Source organism: Poecilia latipinna, unplaced genomic scaffold (genome assembly GCF_001443285.1).
Source record: "Poecilia latipinna isolate Pla-1442-1.1 unplaced genomic scaffold, P_latipinna-1.0 Scaffold1049, whole genome shotgun sequence".
Classification (NCBI taxonomy): domain Eukaryota; kingdom Metazoa; phylum Chordata; class Actinopteri; order Cyprinodontiformes; family Poeciliidae; genus Poecilia; species Poecilia latipinna.
In genome coordinates this window covers 155,486-173,374 of record NW_015113665.1, presented here as the reverse complement: position 1 = coordinate 173,374, position 17,889 = coordinate 155,486, and the positions used below count along the sequence as shown (strand labels likewise).

The 17,889-nt window shown below is 34.9% G+C and overlaps 2 protein-coding genes across 3 annotated transcripts in view; one reads left to right on the top strand and one right to left on the bottom strand.

Moving 5' to 3' along the window:
- Positions 1-4: 4 nt before the first annotated feature.
- On the bottom strand, positions 5-9,189 carry cd63 (CD63 molecule). Of its 2 annotated transcripts, none has more exons than XM_015051506.1 (8): positions 9,049-9,189; positions 8,257-8,352; positions 4,042-4,230; positions 2,938-3,012; positions 2,755-2,853; positions 2,433-2,576; positions 1,378-1,461; positions 5-436 (listed from the first exon to the last, which is right to left on the bottom strand). In XM_015051506.1, exons 2-8 carry the CDS (start codon positions 8,320-8,322, stop codon positions 371-373), a joined length of 723 nt encoding a protein of 240 aa, XP_014906992.1. In that variant the 5' UTR covers positions 8,323-8,352; positions 9,049-9,189; the 3' UTR covers positions 5-370. The 2 variants fall into 2 exon arrangements, with proteins under 2 accessions (XP_014906992.1, XP_014906993.1); XM_015051507.1 differs by having other exon boundaries at positions 8,257-8,342; positions 9,049-9,188.
- A 4,685-nt stretch (positions 9,190-13,874) lies between these two features.
- nemp1 (nuclear envelope integral membrane protein 1) overlaps positions 13,875-17,889 on the top strand; it is an 11,468-nt gene continuing 7,453 nt past the window's right edge. The window contains exons 1-3 of the mRNA XM_015051510.1: positions 13,875-14,046; positions 15,124-15,245; positions 15,421-15,637. Of these exons, the coding sequence (XP_014906996.1) occupies positions 13,938-14,046; positions 15,124-15,245; positions 15,421-15,637 (448 nt within the window). The 5' untranslated portion in view covers positions 13,875-13,937. The remainder of the gene's footprint in view (positions 14,047-15,123; positions 15,246-15,420; positions 15,638-17,889) is intronic.

Below are 17,889 nucleotides of genomic sequence, written 5' to 3'. Positions count from 1 at the left end.
CCACTTTTATTTCTTAATTGTCTTTATTGAAAATCCATGTAATTTCAGGAGACTTTATTACAAATGAAACCATAACATAAAAACTTAACTCAAAAATACTTTCCAAAGAGTCAGGCTTTAAAAACCTCCAGTCTTTCTCTTAACTCCAAGACAATCATCAGCTTTCCTCTGAATGCTTTTCTTTCTCTATGTATTTACAGTACAAAAGCAGGAATAATGATCCAACATGAAACTAAAAAACCCAATTTTGCTATAAAGGAGAAACTTAAAATCCTGTAAATAAAATGGGAACTTTAACTTGAATATTAACTTTTGAAATGACGTTCCTAATAAGCAGGGCCCGACCGGCCAGCACTTGTTTGTATGCCAATCACATGACTTCATAGCCGCCGCGGATGCCTCTCATCAACAAGCAAGCAAACACGATGCCCAGAAGCTGAAAGAAAGAAATGAATGAATTAACATGAAGATGAAACCCCACATGATGCTACATTTAAAATATAACATTTAAATCATACATAGTTATGTCTGAGGGTAAAATAAAAAGTATACTTCCAAATAAAAATACAAGAATACTTATTAGATTAAATTGGCCCTTTTGAAAATAATTTTCCCCTTCAAATTATCAAACTCATCAAAACTAAGAACTAGGAAAGCAAAATATTGGATTTTTGGTCAATATCCAATATGCCTATATACTAAAACTAATTTGGCCGATAACCGATACCGATATTTTTTTCCTATACCTACTCATTGAAACTATATTGATTTCTCTACTGTGGAATTAAAATACTACATTATCTTTGTCAATTTAGCCAAACGCAAAGAGGAGACTAGAAATGATGCAACACTTTCAACTTGCAGCATGTTTAACGTCAGATTTATTCATGACATCTGGTCTCTCTAAGACAATGACGACACTCAAAGAGTGCAGACCTGAAGTGCCGTGCTGCAGGTATCGGTGCCACTGGTTTGTCCTATGAAACGACGCCTTTTATATCAGTGAGTTATTTTGACCAATATTTGGCGGATATTAAATCTTACAGCTAATATCGGCCGATACCGAGACCATGCAGATAATATCATGCTTCCTTAGGTAGAACTCCCATTCTTTTCTATGTATGAGGACACAAACGGTAAGTTTGTTTCTGCTCTATGTTTTGTCTTCAATAAAATTCAGATAAAGATTTGGGATGTATGTTATCATGCATAAAAGGGGATAATCTTGTAATTTCTTTGTTTCTTAATTACCGCCTCAATTAGGAGTACGTTTCTCTCTTTTACATCATGAACTTAAGGAAAAAAAAAATATTGGTCAAAGAAATATCGATAGGTGAATCCTCTGATGATGTGCTTTGGTTTACAGCCAATACGTACCTGGAGGACAGCAACAATGATAGCTGCAATTATCAACCACTGAGCGTCTTTCTTTAGCATCTTCACCATGATGTCACGGCAACCCTAAAACAAAAAGTGAGCAGACATTAATTTGCTAGCACGTGATCTGAAAGAGGGACTGAAATCTTTGGCTCCTGATCAAATTGGAAAAGTTCCTAACATAGTTTATTCATGGTGGACTGCTTTCTAACTCAGTTCAATTCACAGTTATTTGTAGGGAATGCTTGAAGCAGCATGTTCCCTTGCACAACTGGGGAAGGATTAACATTGTGGTGGCTTTCGTAATCAGGTTTGTATCACCTTGCTTCTGATTTATAGAGGGATTAACAGCAGACGTCGTGCTGCGTCAGCACCCACCGCACTGCGCATGTCGCCTCCAGAGAATTAGGCAATTATTTACAACACATAGCCGATTATTTTTCACTAGAAAATAATTTACATGTTAAAAAGGAATAAAGCACAAGATGGAGACAACTGATCTTTTGCTCTTCCAATTTTCTTTATTTGATTGATTGTATTGTTTCTAACGAATGTTGATTGTGTCTTGTTTCCACTAATGAGGAAAATAATAAAAAATAAAGTAAAAGAAAACTGTGCATAGGTTCCTTTCCATTTTATAGTTATTTGCTAGCAACTGTAATGACAGTTTTGATACCTACCAAGATGGCTGTCAACAGCAAAGTTCCCGGAAGTGTGACGTCACACGAGAACTATGTATGCATAAAGGTTGGTTGTTTTAACAAACTGTAAAGGCACAGACAGCCATCAGGCATCACATACGCCTCTCTAAATCCATGCATCACGACCAAGTCTTAAGTCTACATTTATTTGTCTCAGAAACAATTTTATCTAAGTGGAATTATGCTTCTCCCTAATATTTACATTCCATCTACATGGAATGTAGTCTGTGTTTAGTTTCGGCTAACTTAATATCTCGAGCTTCTCGGACCTTATCCGGTCATGATGGCTGGAGACATTCTGTTACCTACTGTTCCTGAAACTCCAACAGCTAAAACACAATGAATATATTTTACCTGTTGGTACACTACGGTGCTATTTGTCATGGTTCCGTTTCCGCAGCCTAGTTTGACCTCTATGCAGCACGAGTCAGGCACGGTTTTTCCATCGTCACCGTAATTCTGCCAATCGGTGGAGTTCTGATCGCCACAGCACTTCAACTGCAAATGAGCCAACACAAAACCTTGATAACAGAAGAGCCACCTGCAGCCTGGGCCAACAGACGGCGCAAAGAGTAACAATGTCACATGGTGAAGGACAAACAGGATGCAGAACTGTTATGCAAAGGTGTTGCTGAGCAATGTAAACAGTGACGAGGACAGGCGATGCTGAACTTACAGTCGTCTGGAATTTATCCACAGTTTCTTTGAGTTCTTGTGAGCCCGACTTGTAGTTCTTGATCATATCAGAGAGATTTTTCTCTATCATGGTTTTAACCTACACGGAAGACACAAAAGAAAATTAAAACACCCCTCCTGTAGGGAGTTACACGACATAACAAAGAGTGAAGTGTACTCATACCTTGTCTCTGTATACGTATCCAAGAACTACTGCAGCAATCTCAGCAATGACGACCAACGAGAGGAAGAAGGAAAACTGCAGAACAATTAAGAAAAGTGAGGGAGGTAAATATTTACTTCAAAAATATTGGTTTTCCTGTCCAGATATGTATTAGTTTATTTTTATTTTACACATTAATGGTTGATGGAGAAGGAGAGATTGATTTGGTCCAAGGAATAATTAAAAATACATTTTCAATACAAACCTTTTCTAAAGATAGGTAATTAAATTGCTGGGATTTGCCAAGAATACAACAAAGAACAGGCGATAAGAAAGGACTTGATCAAACTTAGACAAAGTTCAGCTCTATCACGATTACTGAAGTTTTGCTGTGTAAAGCGAGGAGAATGAATGTTATCTATAAAGGAATAACCATCCACTGAGTGAGAATTATGTGCTTTACATATGTGGCACATATATAAATATCTCTACGCTCTCTACAGTAGTATAGAGATTTAGAGTTGCCTTAGTTGATTTTCTTGCTTGAATAACAATGATATTCACTCTCAGTACAGTTCATAATTAATTACCAGTGGGCTAGTTCATTAATAAATACTCCCTATCTTCACTTCTGGAAAAATAAACACACTATTAAACCTTGTGAAAACTCTTTACAGAAGAGTTAAAGCTGTTACAGCTACAATGGATGGTTTGATATAATTTTAAACCCCATGAATTTGTGGTACATAAATTTGTGATGGCAGACAAGCATATACATTTTGAACTATAATAAACATTAGACATCAATGAAAGATGCATTGCAAACAGTCTTCCTGGTTATTACAGGATTAATCCCATGGGAAGTTATGCTTCAGAAGCACTGATGGATCAACAAGAACAAAAACTAAACTAAAAAAATAAATAATGGTGGGAAATAATTATAATATAGTTTTAAAGAAATTAAAAAAATAGGACAAAAATACACAGACCCAATATACTGGCTGTTGATGCCATTTGTGCAATTATTATAGCCATGTTTAATTGATTTTAAATAAATCTGCATATAAGCTGCTCTGCTATAGCTTTACTCATGACTGTAAAGGATGCTGTGGATCAGTGCATTACCGTGGCGACCATGCAGTGGTTCTCCTTCCAGGCTCCACAGCAGCCGAAGAATGCGACGAAGAAAGTCAGAAGGCCCACCACGATGAGCAGAATGGGGCCTGCAGAGGCGCTGGCGTCCACGATCTGAAAGCTTTTGTGCACAGAAACCTGCACGACGATTCCCACGACAATCAGTGCAAGTCCACATAACTGTAAGAAGACCAGGAGACCAGTTTAGTTCTCATGTCAGCTACATTTTGTTGAAAGTTAAACTATCTGCTTGTTGTTTAAATATACACAGCAAATAAAGTAATTAATGTGTTTTTCACTGTGATAAAACTCAGGTCTAATTTTTAATGTACCCATCTAGAAATATTTTGATTATAGCTTTAAAAGAACTAAAGTTATTCCTGATTCTAAAGAAATTATGTGAGGTTTGATTACCTTGCACGTCTGTTTCATACACAGTTATTTTGGACAAACCTATTTCCATTTCATACCCGAGAACAAATCGTTTTGTATTCATGTTATGAAACAATGCATATTAGTTTAATTTGCTTTAGTTAAATAATTTGATGTGTAAAGAAGGAAAAAGAGATAAAATCATAAAGCTTAAATCTGTGTGTATTTCCGATTAACTGTTTGTTTAATTTTTGAATATGTACAAAAAATACAGTATGAACTATAATGTTAAAACTTTGGAAGTATAAACCTATCAAAATTTCCACTCCTTTCCACAAGCAATAAATGTATGGGTTATACATTTATTACTTTTATAACCCATACGTTTAACAAGTAAACTCGTATTTTATAGTTAACCCATCACTACGGTATCTTTTTAATTTTAATTACAGCGGATGATCAACAAGAAAATCACCAAAACAGTTACCGGAAAACATTAAAAAATTGCTTAAGACTAAGGAGCAAATTTATAAGTTATGGAGGGAATCTCAGTATGCAAATTCAGAAAAAAAACTTTTGAGCATCAATAAATGGAGTCAAACTGTGAAATAATTTGAATATTAAACTTAGACAATGTCCAAACAGAAAACTGCTCAAATTATCAAAAACAACAAGTAATTATTCTTGGATACAATATATAATGTGCGCTAGTGTTTTATAAATATCCCACCTTAGGGATTAGAAATTGTCTTTTATTATCTAAAGCTTTTACACTGCCGCTAGTTATGTTCCTGATTTTCATTTTGGCCGTTCAATTCCTATGAAATATGACAGATTCTCCTGATCAAACCAAAATGTCTAAGAAAACTGTGACAAAATAACCTTGAGTCATGTGTTTTCAAAGCAGGTGGGAACTGACCCAGGGTCAGAGGAAGTGGATTCTTTTAGAACCCCAAACAGTCGCGTACAAAAATGCCAAAACTATGGAAGTAAGAACAAAAACCCCCCAGAATTTTCTCAATCTAGATGACTGACCATTGCACCTAAACAACTAAACTGATGGGAAGTTACGACATACTTCAGTTCCTGAAAGTGGAAAATGATCATATGAGACTTTGTCAATCTTCTGGGTGGGGTAATAGTAGCCGTCCGGACCTTTTACAAACAGTGTGTGTGTGTGCGTTTGTGTGTGTGTGCATCTGTGGGACCAATCAGGGGTCAGATTTAGGACTAAGGTATGAATTGAGTTTTGGTTAGGGTTAGGGTTAGGTATGTGATGGTTAGGGTTAGGAAAAAGGTAAAGGTAAGGTTTAGGCTGTAGAAATGAATGGAAGTCAATGGAAAGTCCCCACAAAGATAGCAACACAAACATGTGTGTGTGTGTGTGTGCGTGTGTGTGTGCGTGTGTGTGTTTGTGTAATCTATTTGGCTATGATCAGCTCACACCAAGCAGCTCTTAAGCAAACAACAGGGAAGTACATTCAGTGAACTGTGAATGTGTTCATTAGAGAAGCACGGTTAAAAAGAAAAGAAAAAGGCTTCTCTAGAAAGACTTGGTAAGGTTCTGTTATCTCAGTTGAGTTAAAAATAATCCGCTTTTGCAAACTGATACATGGCTGTGAGGACGTTAAAACAGAAAAAAACACTCCCAAAACAGCAAAAGCTTCTTTTATTCTGTTAGAAGATTTTATAAAAATGTCAGAAAAACAAACTTTACATAATCCATAAAGATTTAAGCTTATTACTAGTTTTATACCTTTCAACATTACTGTAGATATTTCTTTTAAAAATTTCCAGAAAACTGATGCAAATTTTAAAATCGACTCCTTTGTCACAGAACATCAATGAGAACGTTTGGATGAAAAGTTTGAGGACAGAAAACTCGCAGAATGAAGCAGGGGGAATGTGTAAAAAAGATATTTCTAATTATTCTACATAACTTTTAAAAAACATTTCTTGTGTTCCAAAGGGCTAATTTAATCTAACCAGTATTCTTGTGTTTGTATTTCTAAGTATTTACTTTTTATTTTACCTTCTTACTCCCAGACATAACTATCACTGTACTGCTTACAACTTTACTGAAGTTTAGCAGCAATCATAACCTGCTGATAAACACACCAACAGCAGACTATATAGCCAACGAGAATAAAAATGTGCCAAATTATCAGTGGTATCTAATTCTCATCTTTGACTTTTATGGTTAAAGTCATGATGTATACCAAGGTTACAAACTTGTTGTTTCTGTAAATATAAAGGGAAGAATATCCACATTACCATCAACTAATAACTTCTGATTTTCATTTTTACTTCTGCAAATATATTCTTTTAACACTTAGAGCCTGCTCAAATGTGACTGGTTGGATTTTGAATATCATATATTTGTTAATAATGCCGCTTTTGGCAATTACTGTGGTCTGCTCGTTAAACAAGACCAGCAATTTCTCACCTTGATATTTAACATATAAAGCAGTAAGAGATTTTTGCTGCCAAAAATAAAAAAAAAATTCCTTCACAATCGTAGAAAATTGTTGTTTTATAAACTTCATCAGCTGATTTAACAGAGGTTTGGTTCAATTTTAGCACAAACAGACCACTTTTAATCACTGCACCAATAGTTACATACATTGAGTCTTACATAAACTCTTTAGCTTGTGAACATCTCCAACCAGATCACACCATCCATTGGTTTCCCTGTAACCCGTGCTAAGCACTGGCTTAAAAGGAAAACCTTTTCTTGTTGACAACAGCAGTGTAAATATTTGAGCCCGGGTCAATTGGGTGGCTGATAGCTGATACTGGGGAACAAAAAAGGAGTGAAGACAGCAGGTGAATTGAGCCAATAATGTCGAACATATCCTGGAATATATTATGTAATAAAAAACAGAGCTTAGGCCATAATAATTCAACTATATTTGCTATTTTCTGTCTAAAACCAAAATATATAAATCTGATGCACACGGCATAAAATGGTAAAATAAAGGCACTGATCCTGAAGATGAATGGTTAGTCAAACCTAAATTTAATGCTCAATGCACAAAAACTAACAGACACAAAATACATTAGTTACTAAGTAACATCCAGGGAATTTTCTATGACGTAGTAAGATGGAAAATCAGGCATAGCCAGAGTGTTTATTTACACGCTCTTACTCCTGCATGAAACTTCTAACTCTTAAAGTCAAAACGACTGCTAAAGTTAAAACCATAGCCACATTGCTTAGTCATTTTGACTTCCTCATGTGCAAGTTGAAGTTGCTGTGAGGTTGCAACCCAGAACAGGGTTTGCACAATACAGCGCTAAGTATAGAACAGGGTCCATAAATAAAAAAAAACTGAATACATGCTGATTGGAAACAATCACACGACTCTGATAATCCGGTCAAAAGATTCACATTCCACGATTGCCACCTCTAAAACTCCCAGACTGCAAACAGGCAATAAGCCGGAAAAGTTTAATCTCATCCAGGATTTCATAGATGTCAAAAGTAAACAAGTCCTGCATATGGATGCCGGAAGAAGAAAAAGTAGGTTGTGTGACCAATGTGAGTGTTCATCAGCTGATTTGACAGAGGTTTGGTTCAATTTTAAGTCACAGGCCTGTTCAAGAAGAGACACAAAACTGATACTGACACTCTTTGTCTTGCTTAACTTCTGGCTGCACAGGCAAAGGTTTTAGTGAGGTTTGAAGTTAGGTTTAAATCTTTGATCACGTGAAACTGCGGTATTTTCATGATGTGAAGCCTGTTAGTGAAGTTCTTAGTCGAGTTCCACACCCAGTCTGCTAACGTTTTAACAATAAAAGTGTCAGGAGAAGGGGAATTTGGTTGGAACTTACCAACGAAATGAAGTTGAAAAAGAAAAGTACATATTTGACAAATTTCATTCCACCTTCCACAGCCATGGCAGATGATGAGCAGGATCCTGGTTTTAACTGAAAGGAAGCCAAATTAGAGATAAAATAAGAGATATATTAAGGATTATATAGGATGTAATTAGAAAAGTGAAAGATCTGAGTCATTTTCAGGAGGAAGCGTTGGAGTACCGAAAAGTAAAACGCCCCTTGGTTGAGCTACTGACACATCACGACGTCTCAAAAAGTAGAGGAAAGAGTTTATAAAAAGTTCCTCTGACTTATTTAAGCGTTTCTTTTTATATTGGGTGTCTCAGGAAGTACAGAGCAGCCGTAAAAATCCTGAACAGCGGGACCAGAAAAGTGTGCAATGTAAAGAAATTATGACAAAAACGCAAAACAACGTGATAAATTTTACTTTATTAAATTAAAATGCTTTAAAGTTTGCTTTTTAAAGTCGCTTGTAACAATGTACCTCCGTAACGACCCGCTAATTACCACCGAGAACAAAACCAGCTTTGTCATCATCGGACCAAATTACAGCAAACAAATCACTCAGATTTAGTGTGAATTAATTAAGCTTACATAAACACGCGTAGTTGTCCCTTTTACTTTAAGCTTTAATCAAAAAAAAGTCACAAAACTCGTTTATTACTGCACACTTTGAAACCGTTAAACGGTCACTACAAAAAAAAAATCAAAACGAGAAGAAAAACCCAAAAGGAAGATGCCGAAGCAAAGGTATAATATAATATTTCGTGATATATTTTTACTTACCGTTGAGAGAAAACTGATTTGAGTACTTTTAGGGGTAAAAAGTGGCAGTGTGTCGAAGCTTTGGACGAAGTTTTTGAGTTCGCACTCTCTGCTGCGTCCTCCGCTTTTTACTCACTCTCAACAAAAACACAACCTCTCCTACTTATGCTGCCTTCAGGGACAGTCCGTTAATTACAGTACTCTAACTCTGAACCTGGTTGTAGCGAGAAGGTTAATGGGTGGAGAAAGAAATTTGGTTAAGTTATAGTTTGTTTTGAGAAAAAATACGACACAGTTTTAATAATTGAAAGTATAAGTTAGAACGATGTATTTTTAGAGGGTGGTGTTTATGTGTTATGGTAGAACAGATGAGAAAAGTTAACATTTCTAAAGTGTCATTGTATTTTGTGATTTCTACGTTGTTATGCAAATATTAACAGTTTGCCTTATTATAGATTAATCTATACAATAATAATATACAATAATAAAATAGTATAATTATGTCTCATAACTGATTTATTTGTCTCATACAAGTTAGCTCTTACTATTTTATTGTGATGAGATAATATCTTAATATAGCTCATATTTAAGAGTTTAATGTTACTTTTCTTGTGTTTTAGCATTAGATACCAGACGTTTCTATGTAAATAATGCAAATATGTAAGCAACTCAAATGTTTAGTTATTTTTGTCAGTGTTACTTTGAGTTTCATCAAAATAAAAAAAAGAATAGAAGTAGTATTCTGCTACACAATAGATATTCTGGTAGCCCCTCTTGAAAAATCTCTGCCCTTAAGTCACTTTATAATTATTATAGAAATTGTTAATTGCAATAAAAGTCTGTTAATAGCATCTAAGCACAATGTAGTTAACTGAAATCCATTTTTCCTAATATGCAACTAGTCTCCCACGTAACATGAGTACTGGTGGACCTCTGAATGTTGTGAATGTTTCAATTATCAACACACTTAAAATTATATTTAATACTCATTCCTCTATCTCCTACACATCTAAGAATGCTCTGATCATGTTGCATACTATGTGCAACAATAGCAAAATCATAAAACTCCTTAAACATTTTCTATTTGTCCTACTAAGTGCAGATAAGTCAGTTGAATCACTTATCCTCCTTGTGAAATAAACCAGATGAATTGAAATTATCGTGACCGCCCAGTCTTGCATCAATAAACTGCAACTTGAAGTTGCTTCTAAGGCTTTGAGAAACACCTTTGACAAACGTGACAAAAGTCAAATTTGAAAATGAATGTCAGAAAATAATTTTGATGGTGTGAACACTTCTTTTTAAATGTTTACGTTCTTTAAAATAACTGTGGAAAGCTGTTTGCTGTCTGAATTACAACACTTTAACAGCTATGGGAGCTTAACACCAGCTGCACCAAATGCACATTTACTTTGCAATAAAGTATTAAAAAAACAAACAGTTACGTCAATGACATGCCTGAGCAGCTAATGCTGGATTATGAATAAAAGTTTTAGGGCCTACAATGAAAAGCATAGATATTTTAATTTATGATCACAAAGTGTTTGCAGTAGATAAAAAGTTATAACAGTGACATACTTAGATGATGATAAATTCCACGTTTACTCAGAAGTATCTGTTGTCTACTGTGCAGTAAGCAGTATAAAGCTGCCATGAATAAAGAGTTAGTGTGAGAGTCGACTCTGTTTGCAGTCTCTGGAGCTCAGATGTTGGGTGGAGTTCAGGAGGACAACACTCCATCAAACAATCCTGCAAGCAATACCATTGGCGGGTGTTGATTCTGACATTGCTGCATGTCTCTGTAGCGTACAGAGAAGATACAAATGCAGCTGCCGAGCTTTTCTGGGCTTGTCTGGGTATGTGGAAAGAAGGTTCAGCTAATCACACGTTCAGTAAGTGGAAAAACAGCTTCAGAACTGTTGCACAACTACAGCAATGATACTACAACTTAACTGCAGAATCATGTGGTTCTTCTACTATCTAAGCAAATCGCTAGTTTAATCAAGATGCTCTAAAATTACCATACTGCTCTCACAGTTTCTATTTTAATTGTTGTTAAATGTTTTAATGTAAAAACATCATCAGGCATAGGCTGGTGCAGGATTTGATCATTTCTGACTGAAACATTTATTGCTGTTAACTCGGAAACAGGCAATGTGGCAGATTGGGTATTCTGTGTATGCACAGTGACACAGCAAGTTTGGAAAACTTGTTGCATATTTTAAAACAGGAAAAAAAGGCTAAACGTGGCTTAACACAGTTGCTGTAAAATGTTATATTGCAGAAATTCTGACTTAAAAAGCCAAACAGAAAACTGTATTACTAAGAATAAAAAGTTTTTAGATTATTTAAGCAGGTTTTGTGCTGCGAAGTGAACCGTCATTGTTGTTTCTCCATCTGTCCACCAGAGGAAGCTAAGTGTAGATAGATAGATAGATAGATAGATAAATAGATAGATAGATAGATAGATAGATAGATAGATAGATAGATAGATAGATAGATAGATAGATAGATAGATAGATAGATAGATATGCGTAGGTTAAATTTAGACAGATAGCTTCATGATTAATTGAAGTAGGCTAAATTATTGGTACGAACTTTCCTTAAATATTTTTCTAAAACTGTAAATAAACTGAACCTGTTTGTTTTGCTAGATGTCATAAGGTCATTTCTACTTGGATTGTGGGTTACATAAATAACCTGAATTGTAAAGTGGTTTAACAGACTAAAAAAGGTTCTTAATTATCAAGAGAACCAAACCATTTTTAACATTTACGTATTTAAAAAAAAGATAAAAACAAACTTTCTCTAATGAGAAGGCAGACTTTTGGCACAGGATAAATAAACATGTTACAAAGTTGATTACAACGTCTGTATAGTGTAGATTAGAAGCCCTTTCCCTGGATATTTGAACATAATGTGACTTTTCACACAGTAGGACTTTATCAGCAGATTATGGATTCCTGCAGTACAATCTGTTTACTTGACCAAAGTGAATTGAAGGAATAAATCTTGGGATAACAATGTAAAGTTTGGGGCTTTGGTTTGGTGTATTTTAAATTTTGAGTGAATTGTCGTTCTGTGGTTGATATTGTCTTTGATATTAATCAAAAATAAAACTCCTATTCTTTGTATTTTATCTCAGTTAAAGGTTAACGGTACAAATCAGGCTTCTGACATATCTCCTTGCTTAAAAAAATGCAAGAAAAGAAATAAAAACTCAAATGTGTACAGAGTAATGACATATAGCTACTTCTGTGACTCAGATGCAACATTTAATGCTTTGGAAATTCCTCATTCAGCTTAATCATCAGTTTGACAACCCAGATTGACCTATTTGCAGCCTGTCTGTGCAGTCATGTGTGAATGTGGGTTGTCATGACGTCTTCTCCTCATCTCCTACAGAACCAGCTTATTATAAAAAGACGGGATTTTTTCATCACCCACTGTCCATTGTCACCAATTTAATCCAATAACAAGTCCTGGATTACGCTTAATTTATTTATAGTTAAGCGTACCTAATGTTACAAATTTACATTAGGTAAAAAATGGTCACTTCCGTCACATCAAACTTTAAACATGCCTACTACGTCTAAAGTGACATATTTTTTTGCATATCAATCAATCAATTATTTGTAACATTTCTCATACTTTGTGAACTCTCAATCAATTATAATATTGAGGTTGTTGAGTTGCTCTAAAGGGTTTGTCACCAGTCTTTGATGTTTGTTTGTGAGTTTCTGATATTTTTTCTGAATTCTGAATCTATTTCAGTAATTTGATTAAAAATGTGAAACATATTTTTACATAGATTTATTACACCATAGATTTCATACATTTATCTCTCTTAATCATAATGGTCATGGAATCTTGTTACTGAAAACCCAAAATTCAGCTTCACAGAAAATCTTTAAAACTGTTCAGTATTTGGTCATGGCTTCTTTTGCATGTTTTGCTGAAGGAGATCAACCTGTGGCACCGAGGACGACACGGGAAGGTTACTTTGAAAGTGGCCTTCAGCTCATCTGCATTGGTGGATTTGCTTGTGCAACTTTTTCTACCACATAAACAGTCAACTTCTTAAGCAATGTCTTTTTTTTCTCCTTTTTGAGGGTGTGTCAATGACTGTCTGTTGGACTTCCCCATTAAATAGGCCAAAACACATAAGATTTCTGAATTAAAAATACTATTTTTGCTGGTTTTGAGAAGTTTTTCTTTTTTAGAAATTACATTTTCCATAGCGTTAGATAAAAATGGGGAAAAAATAATCCTGTATCTTGTAAAATATGCAACGTACTTAATTACAAGGCTCAGCTGCTTCCGTATTTCTATTACTGTTTCTGTGACAGCTCTTAAGTTCAAAGCAAGAAACTAATTACTTCCAGGTAACATTCAACAAATATTCATAAACCTTTTCCTTTTTGGACACATTATTTTGTTTTTGTTCACTATATTTTATTTGTGTTTGAAATAAAATCAGTGAATCAATCAACCACTCACATGACTTAGAATTCTCCAGTAAGAAGATATAGTTCTTCTTATGTATTATGGCTTAACAAGGTATTTTCATTAAACAAATAAAAACTAAGATATTCAAAGAGAGAGAAAAAAGTTTGACTCATTCACCTTAATTTGATTTTGTTTACAACGGAATTTGAGACAATTCTACAGTTTAAACTTGACAATAAATGTTTAAATATCTGTTTTAGTAGTACATATTCTCCTAATAAACTCGCAAAAAAAGGAAAATGGCAGATTAGCAATACCCGAAACTGAAATATCAAACACTGGCGATGACGTCATCTTGTCTTGTTTTGTGATTGGCTGTCGCGCCGGTAACTCATCGAACGGTTGCTAGGCGGAGGAGGCAGGAAGAGACGTTGGAGGAGGCGGGAGTTAGCAAAGTCATCATGGCGGGATGCATGAAAATTATAAATGGTTACATCTCAGCAAGTTCGAAGTTAATGGTTTTTACAGTGCTTTTTATGTGTCTACATCAAACTTCACACCAATATACAGGTAAAAAGCTGTGTTATAAAGCAGGTAGAATGACCTTTGGTGGTATTTAACATGCATTTTACAAGCTACGGCTAGTAAACATTAGCTAGTGTTTGTCTCCATTTACATTAGAACTTTGAGCGAGTCAGTGCAACATTAATGGGTTTTTGAAAGACTAGCAATTGTTTTTAACAATTATTTAGCTTCATCAGACAGCAATAGGAGTTAATACAATTATTATTTTCCTTCGTGTCTTGTTCCTTCGTGGAAGCTTGTGGCTACCATCCATTGTTCTGTTTGGAAATTTGCATCCTGTCATTTTTGTAGGCGTTAGCTTGACATCCCAGAACACACCTAGGTTGTTTTCATTCAGGCCCTCACTAATCCGAGTTTGTTTTGCTTGTAGAAAACGTAATGAATTATAGGATAGGTCATAATATATTGCCTCAATAAAGCATAGTCAGTATTTGTACTGAGAAAAGCTGAGAAATTGTTTTACAAAGTTAGCTGAAAACACATTTTTAGGTATTTGTGGCAGTTTCATAGAGCTGAAAGCTAGGTTTTTGCATTTTCATTTGAGTTATTGTCGCAAAATAAGTTAGTATTTATTTTTTATTTATATGTATATCATAATGTAAGCATTAAAGTAAACAAAACATAAGGCTGCACAGCATATAGCGAATATGTCATCATCAGTGTGTGCAATATTTATATTTCAAAGACTGTTTAAAGTTTAATAATTGTTGGCTAAGTGTTAACTTGCATTATTCCTGATAATGTAATGTTTAGCCAGTTGTACAGAGTTTCATGGCAGCTCATCTTCATACTGGACCAAAAATGACCTTACCTAAAACTGCTAAAGGTCAACAAAGTGGCAAAAACACATGAGAAAGGGAGAAAAGACAAAAACAGTCATATTACAACCAGTATCATCATTATAATATTTACCAATATTATTGCCATCACAAAACTTTCTACACAGACAGGCTACAGGAAAACATAAAAGGAGAAAAGTCTTATTTGCTCTAAATTTCTAGTTTTTTTTTATTATTATTATTTTGTGATACACTCACACATGTATCTTCTTGTTCATTCTAGGTGGCACCCGTCCTATAGTTGATCTTCAAGATGGCGAGCAGTACCTTATGTTTGGGCCCAACCGGTTCTGCTACAAAAACACAGTTGTTCCAACCTGGAGGCAAACGTGGACAAGAATTTATGCAAGTTCCACAAATTACACTGACTTAAGTTAAAGACCTATTGTTCTATAAAAAGTTTTAAAAATCCAAAATGTAACATCCTGAAACTTGGAAGTTGCTCTGTTAGCTTAAAATTGACTGTAGGAAAATGCTCTGTGCATGATTGTTAAACTGTACATTAAATGCCTCTTCACAGGTGAAAGTGTGGAGTTCAAAGGTCTTTAAGGTGCAAACTGTGGAAGGTGAAGAAGAGCTGCAGGAGCTGGAGCGCTTCAATGTCTGGAGCTGGTTTCTATTTTTCCTACGTGAACAGCACAATGAAACTGTCATTAACATCAACCTGTTCTGCAAAAAGACATGCTTCAAGGTGGATCCTACAGCAGGAGCTCAGTACACTGTCAAACCAATCCGCAGTAAGTAGGAAACCAGTGCAGATCACGTTCTGACTGGTTAGTGACAGATGTAGCACCTTCACAATAAGGGGTAAAGTTAAAAAGAAGAGCACATTACAAAATTATTGAAAATGAAACAGTTTACTAAAGATTACAAGAAGAAATGTCATTTTTAATATACTGCTCAGATGTTTACCTTCTCCTTTAGAAAATAAACTTAGTTATGCAAAGGAAACAAATAATTGTGAACAGCTCCCTGATTCAGGGTATAAAAACAATGCAGATTGAAAGAGGATCTAATAAGTGTAATAGTGAAAATATTCTTTTGACTCATTTTGAACTGATTTGATGGAAATAAATTCATAAGAAAAAGAAGGAGCAAGCTTCAGATCTCCCACATCTACCGTGATAAAGATGAACACAAATGGTCTTTACCTGGAGTTGACTAGGTTTTGGTTGTATCCCTGTCAAAGTTTTCTTTGACAGGGATACAACGTTCTTAAATAAATAATAATACTTAAATAATACGTTCTTAAATAAAAAATAATGGAGTTTGACTAAAAAATAAGCAAAGAGACTTCAATGATAAGCAGTTGTGATCAACTTAAGACGTATGGTTGGTAAGTATTAATACTAGAGGATTAAAATTGTTAAGCTTCTTTGCTAGTTGTTTTCCTCTAGTTTCCCGAATCCAGAGTTCCGCATGTACACAGTGGAAACCACACAGATAACAACCAGTCGCCATTCAGGTTCAGACATATCTAGGGTTTTATTCAGACAATTAAATGCATAGAAAAGCAGATCAGCATCACACCCAAACCATCAAGAAGTAAAAACCATCAAACAGACATTAATTACCTGAGAAAAGTAGAAAAATGAACAAAATACGACAATAAGAGAAAAAGCAAAGGCGCCTTTGGGAATCGCTCATAAACTGCAGACAAAGCAATTCGGCTTTTCTGCTGTGGAGACTTTTATTAAGACGTGTCGTCCTAATTTTAATATATGCATTGAAGGCGTGTCCTCTCCTAAACCTCTAAGCAGTTTCACTTGGACAGGATGGGAGACCCATTCAAAACCAAGGATAAATAGAGAGGGCAAAGGTCAGAGAGGGCAAAGGTCAAGACAGGATGTTCTCCTGCCAGTTACATCTGGAGTCTCTCTGAGCTCCTCCCTTCCTAAACATTTGCACAAAGACCCTAATTACCAGAAAGAGATTTATTTCCTCCTGTTACTCGTTTCCTGCTTTAATCCTAATCTGGAGATTCCAAGCAGGTAAAACTCAGCTGTGACTTTGATGCAAGAATCGACACAATTATCTTCCCAAAAACTGTTTTACAATATGCCTGAAATATTTATTACTAAAACATTAGTTTCCTAATCCTTTTGATTATAAAACCTAACACTCATCCAAATTAATATGGGTTAGACACCAACTAGTCCTGTTAATATAAAGCTACAAATTAGACTATTCTCAATCAGAACATGCTGTTAATAACTACAATATCCTAATGAATTATAATTTTAAAAGCATTATGTATCACTATCATCTTTAGCCAGCAACTCCATAATATCCCAAATACTAGTTTTGTTTTCTGAAGGTTTTATTGTTTTTCTGACCTCATAGAAAATATCAAAGAATTTGACCTGCTAGTAAACAGACACAAGTTTTCTCTCCATCCTGTTTTTCCTCATTACTTTAGTTTTTGTGAACTGCCAGCACAGCTCATCTGTTTCCTCTGACAGGAGAAAACTTTCTCTACTGAAGGCCCTTTTCAAAACCCTGTTAGTGATTTTATGTCAGTTAAGAAAATCAGTCGTTATTTAAATTGAATCTTTATCCAAATCTGCCTAAATTAAAATCTACTCAAAATATTCATGCTCTAATATTTCACATGCACCAAGGTTGTTAAAACTAATATAATCAAACTTATGTCCCAACTACATATAGTTAAGTTCAAAAACTAGCATATTTTACATTTATTTTCCTGACATTTCCTCTTTTAAGAGATTACACTCTAAAATATAAATTTAAAACAATATGAAAAAGTACAACCCTAAATTCTGAAACACCATTTTATAGCTGAAATATTAAGCCTCCCTTTTTAATATGCAACCTTCTGAATAACATTACTTGTTTAAATGTTGGCAGATTCATTGTAAAATAAATCAGACATCATACAAGGACAGAGATCCTAAAATGAATGTACACAATTGTTGAGCCCAGAGTCCTGGATTATCAGAAAAACAATGATTTGAAATGCATAAATTTA

Bases quoted from the DNA above. Each gene is read 5' to 3' on its own strand.
- cd63 (XM_015051506.1), bottom strand. From the start codon at position 8,322: ATGGCTGTGGAAGGTGGAATGAAATTTGTCAAATATGTACTTTTCTTT. The intron at 3,013-4,041 runs GTAATGCACTGA...ATTGTTCTGCAG, and splicing joins ACCACTGCATGGTCGCCACG to TTTTCCTTCTTCCTCTCGTT. The intron at 1,462-2,432 runs GTAAAATATATT...TTTTTGTTTTAG, and splicing joins GCACCGTAGTGTACCAACAG to GGTTGCCGTGACATCATGGT.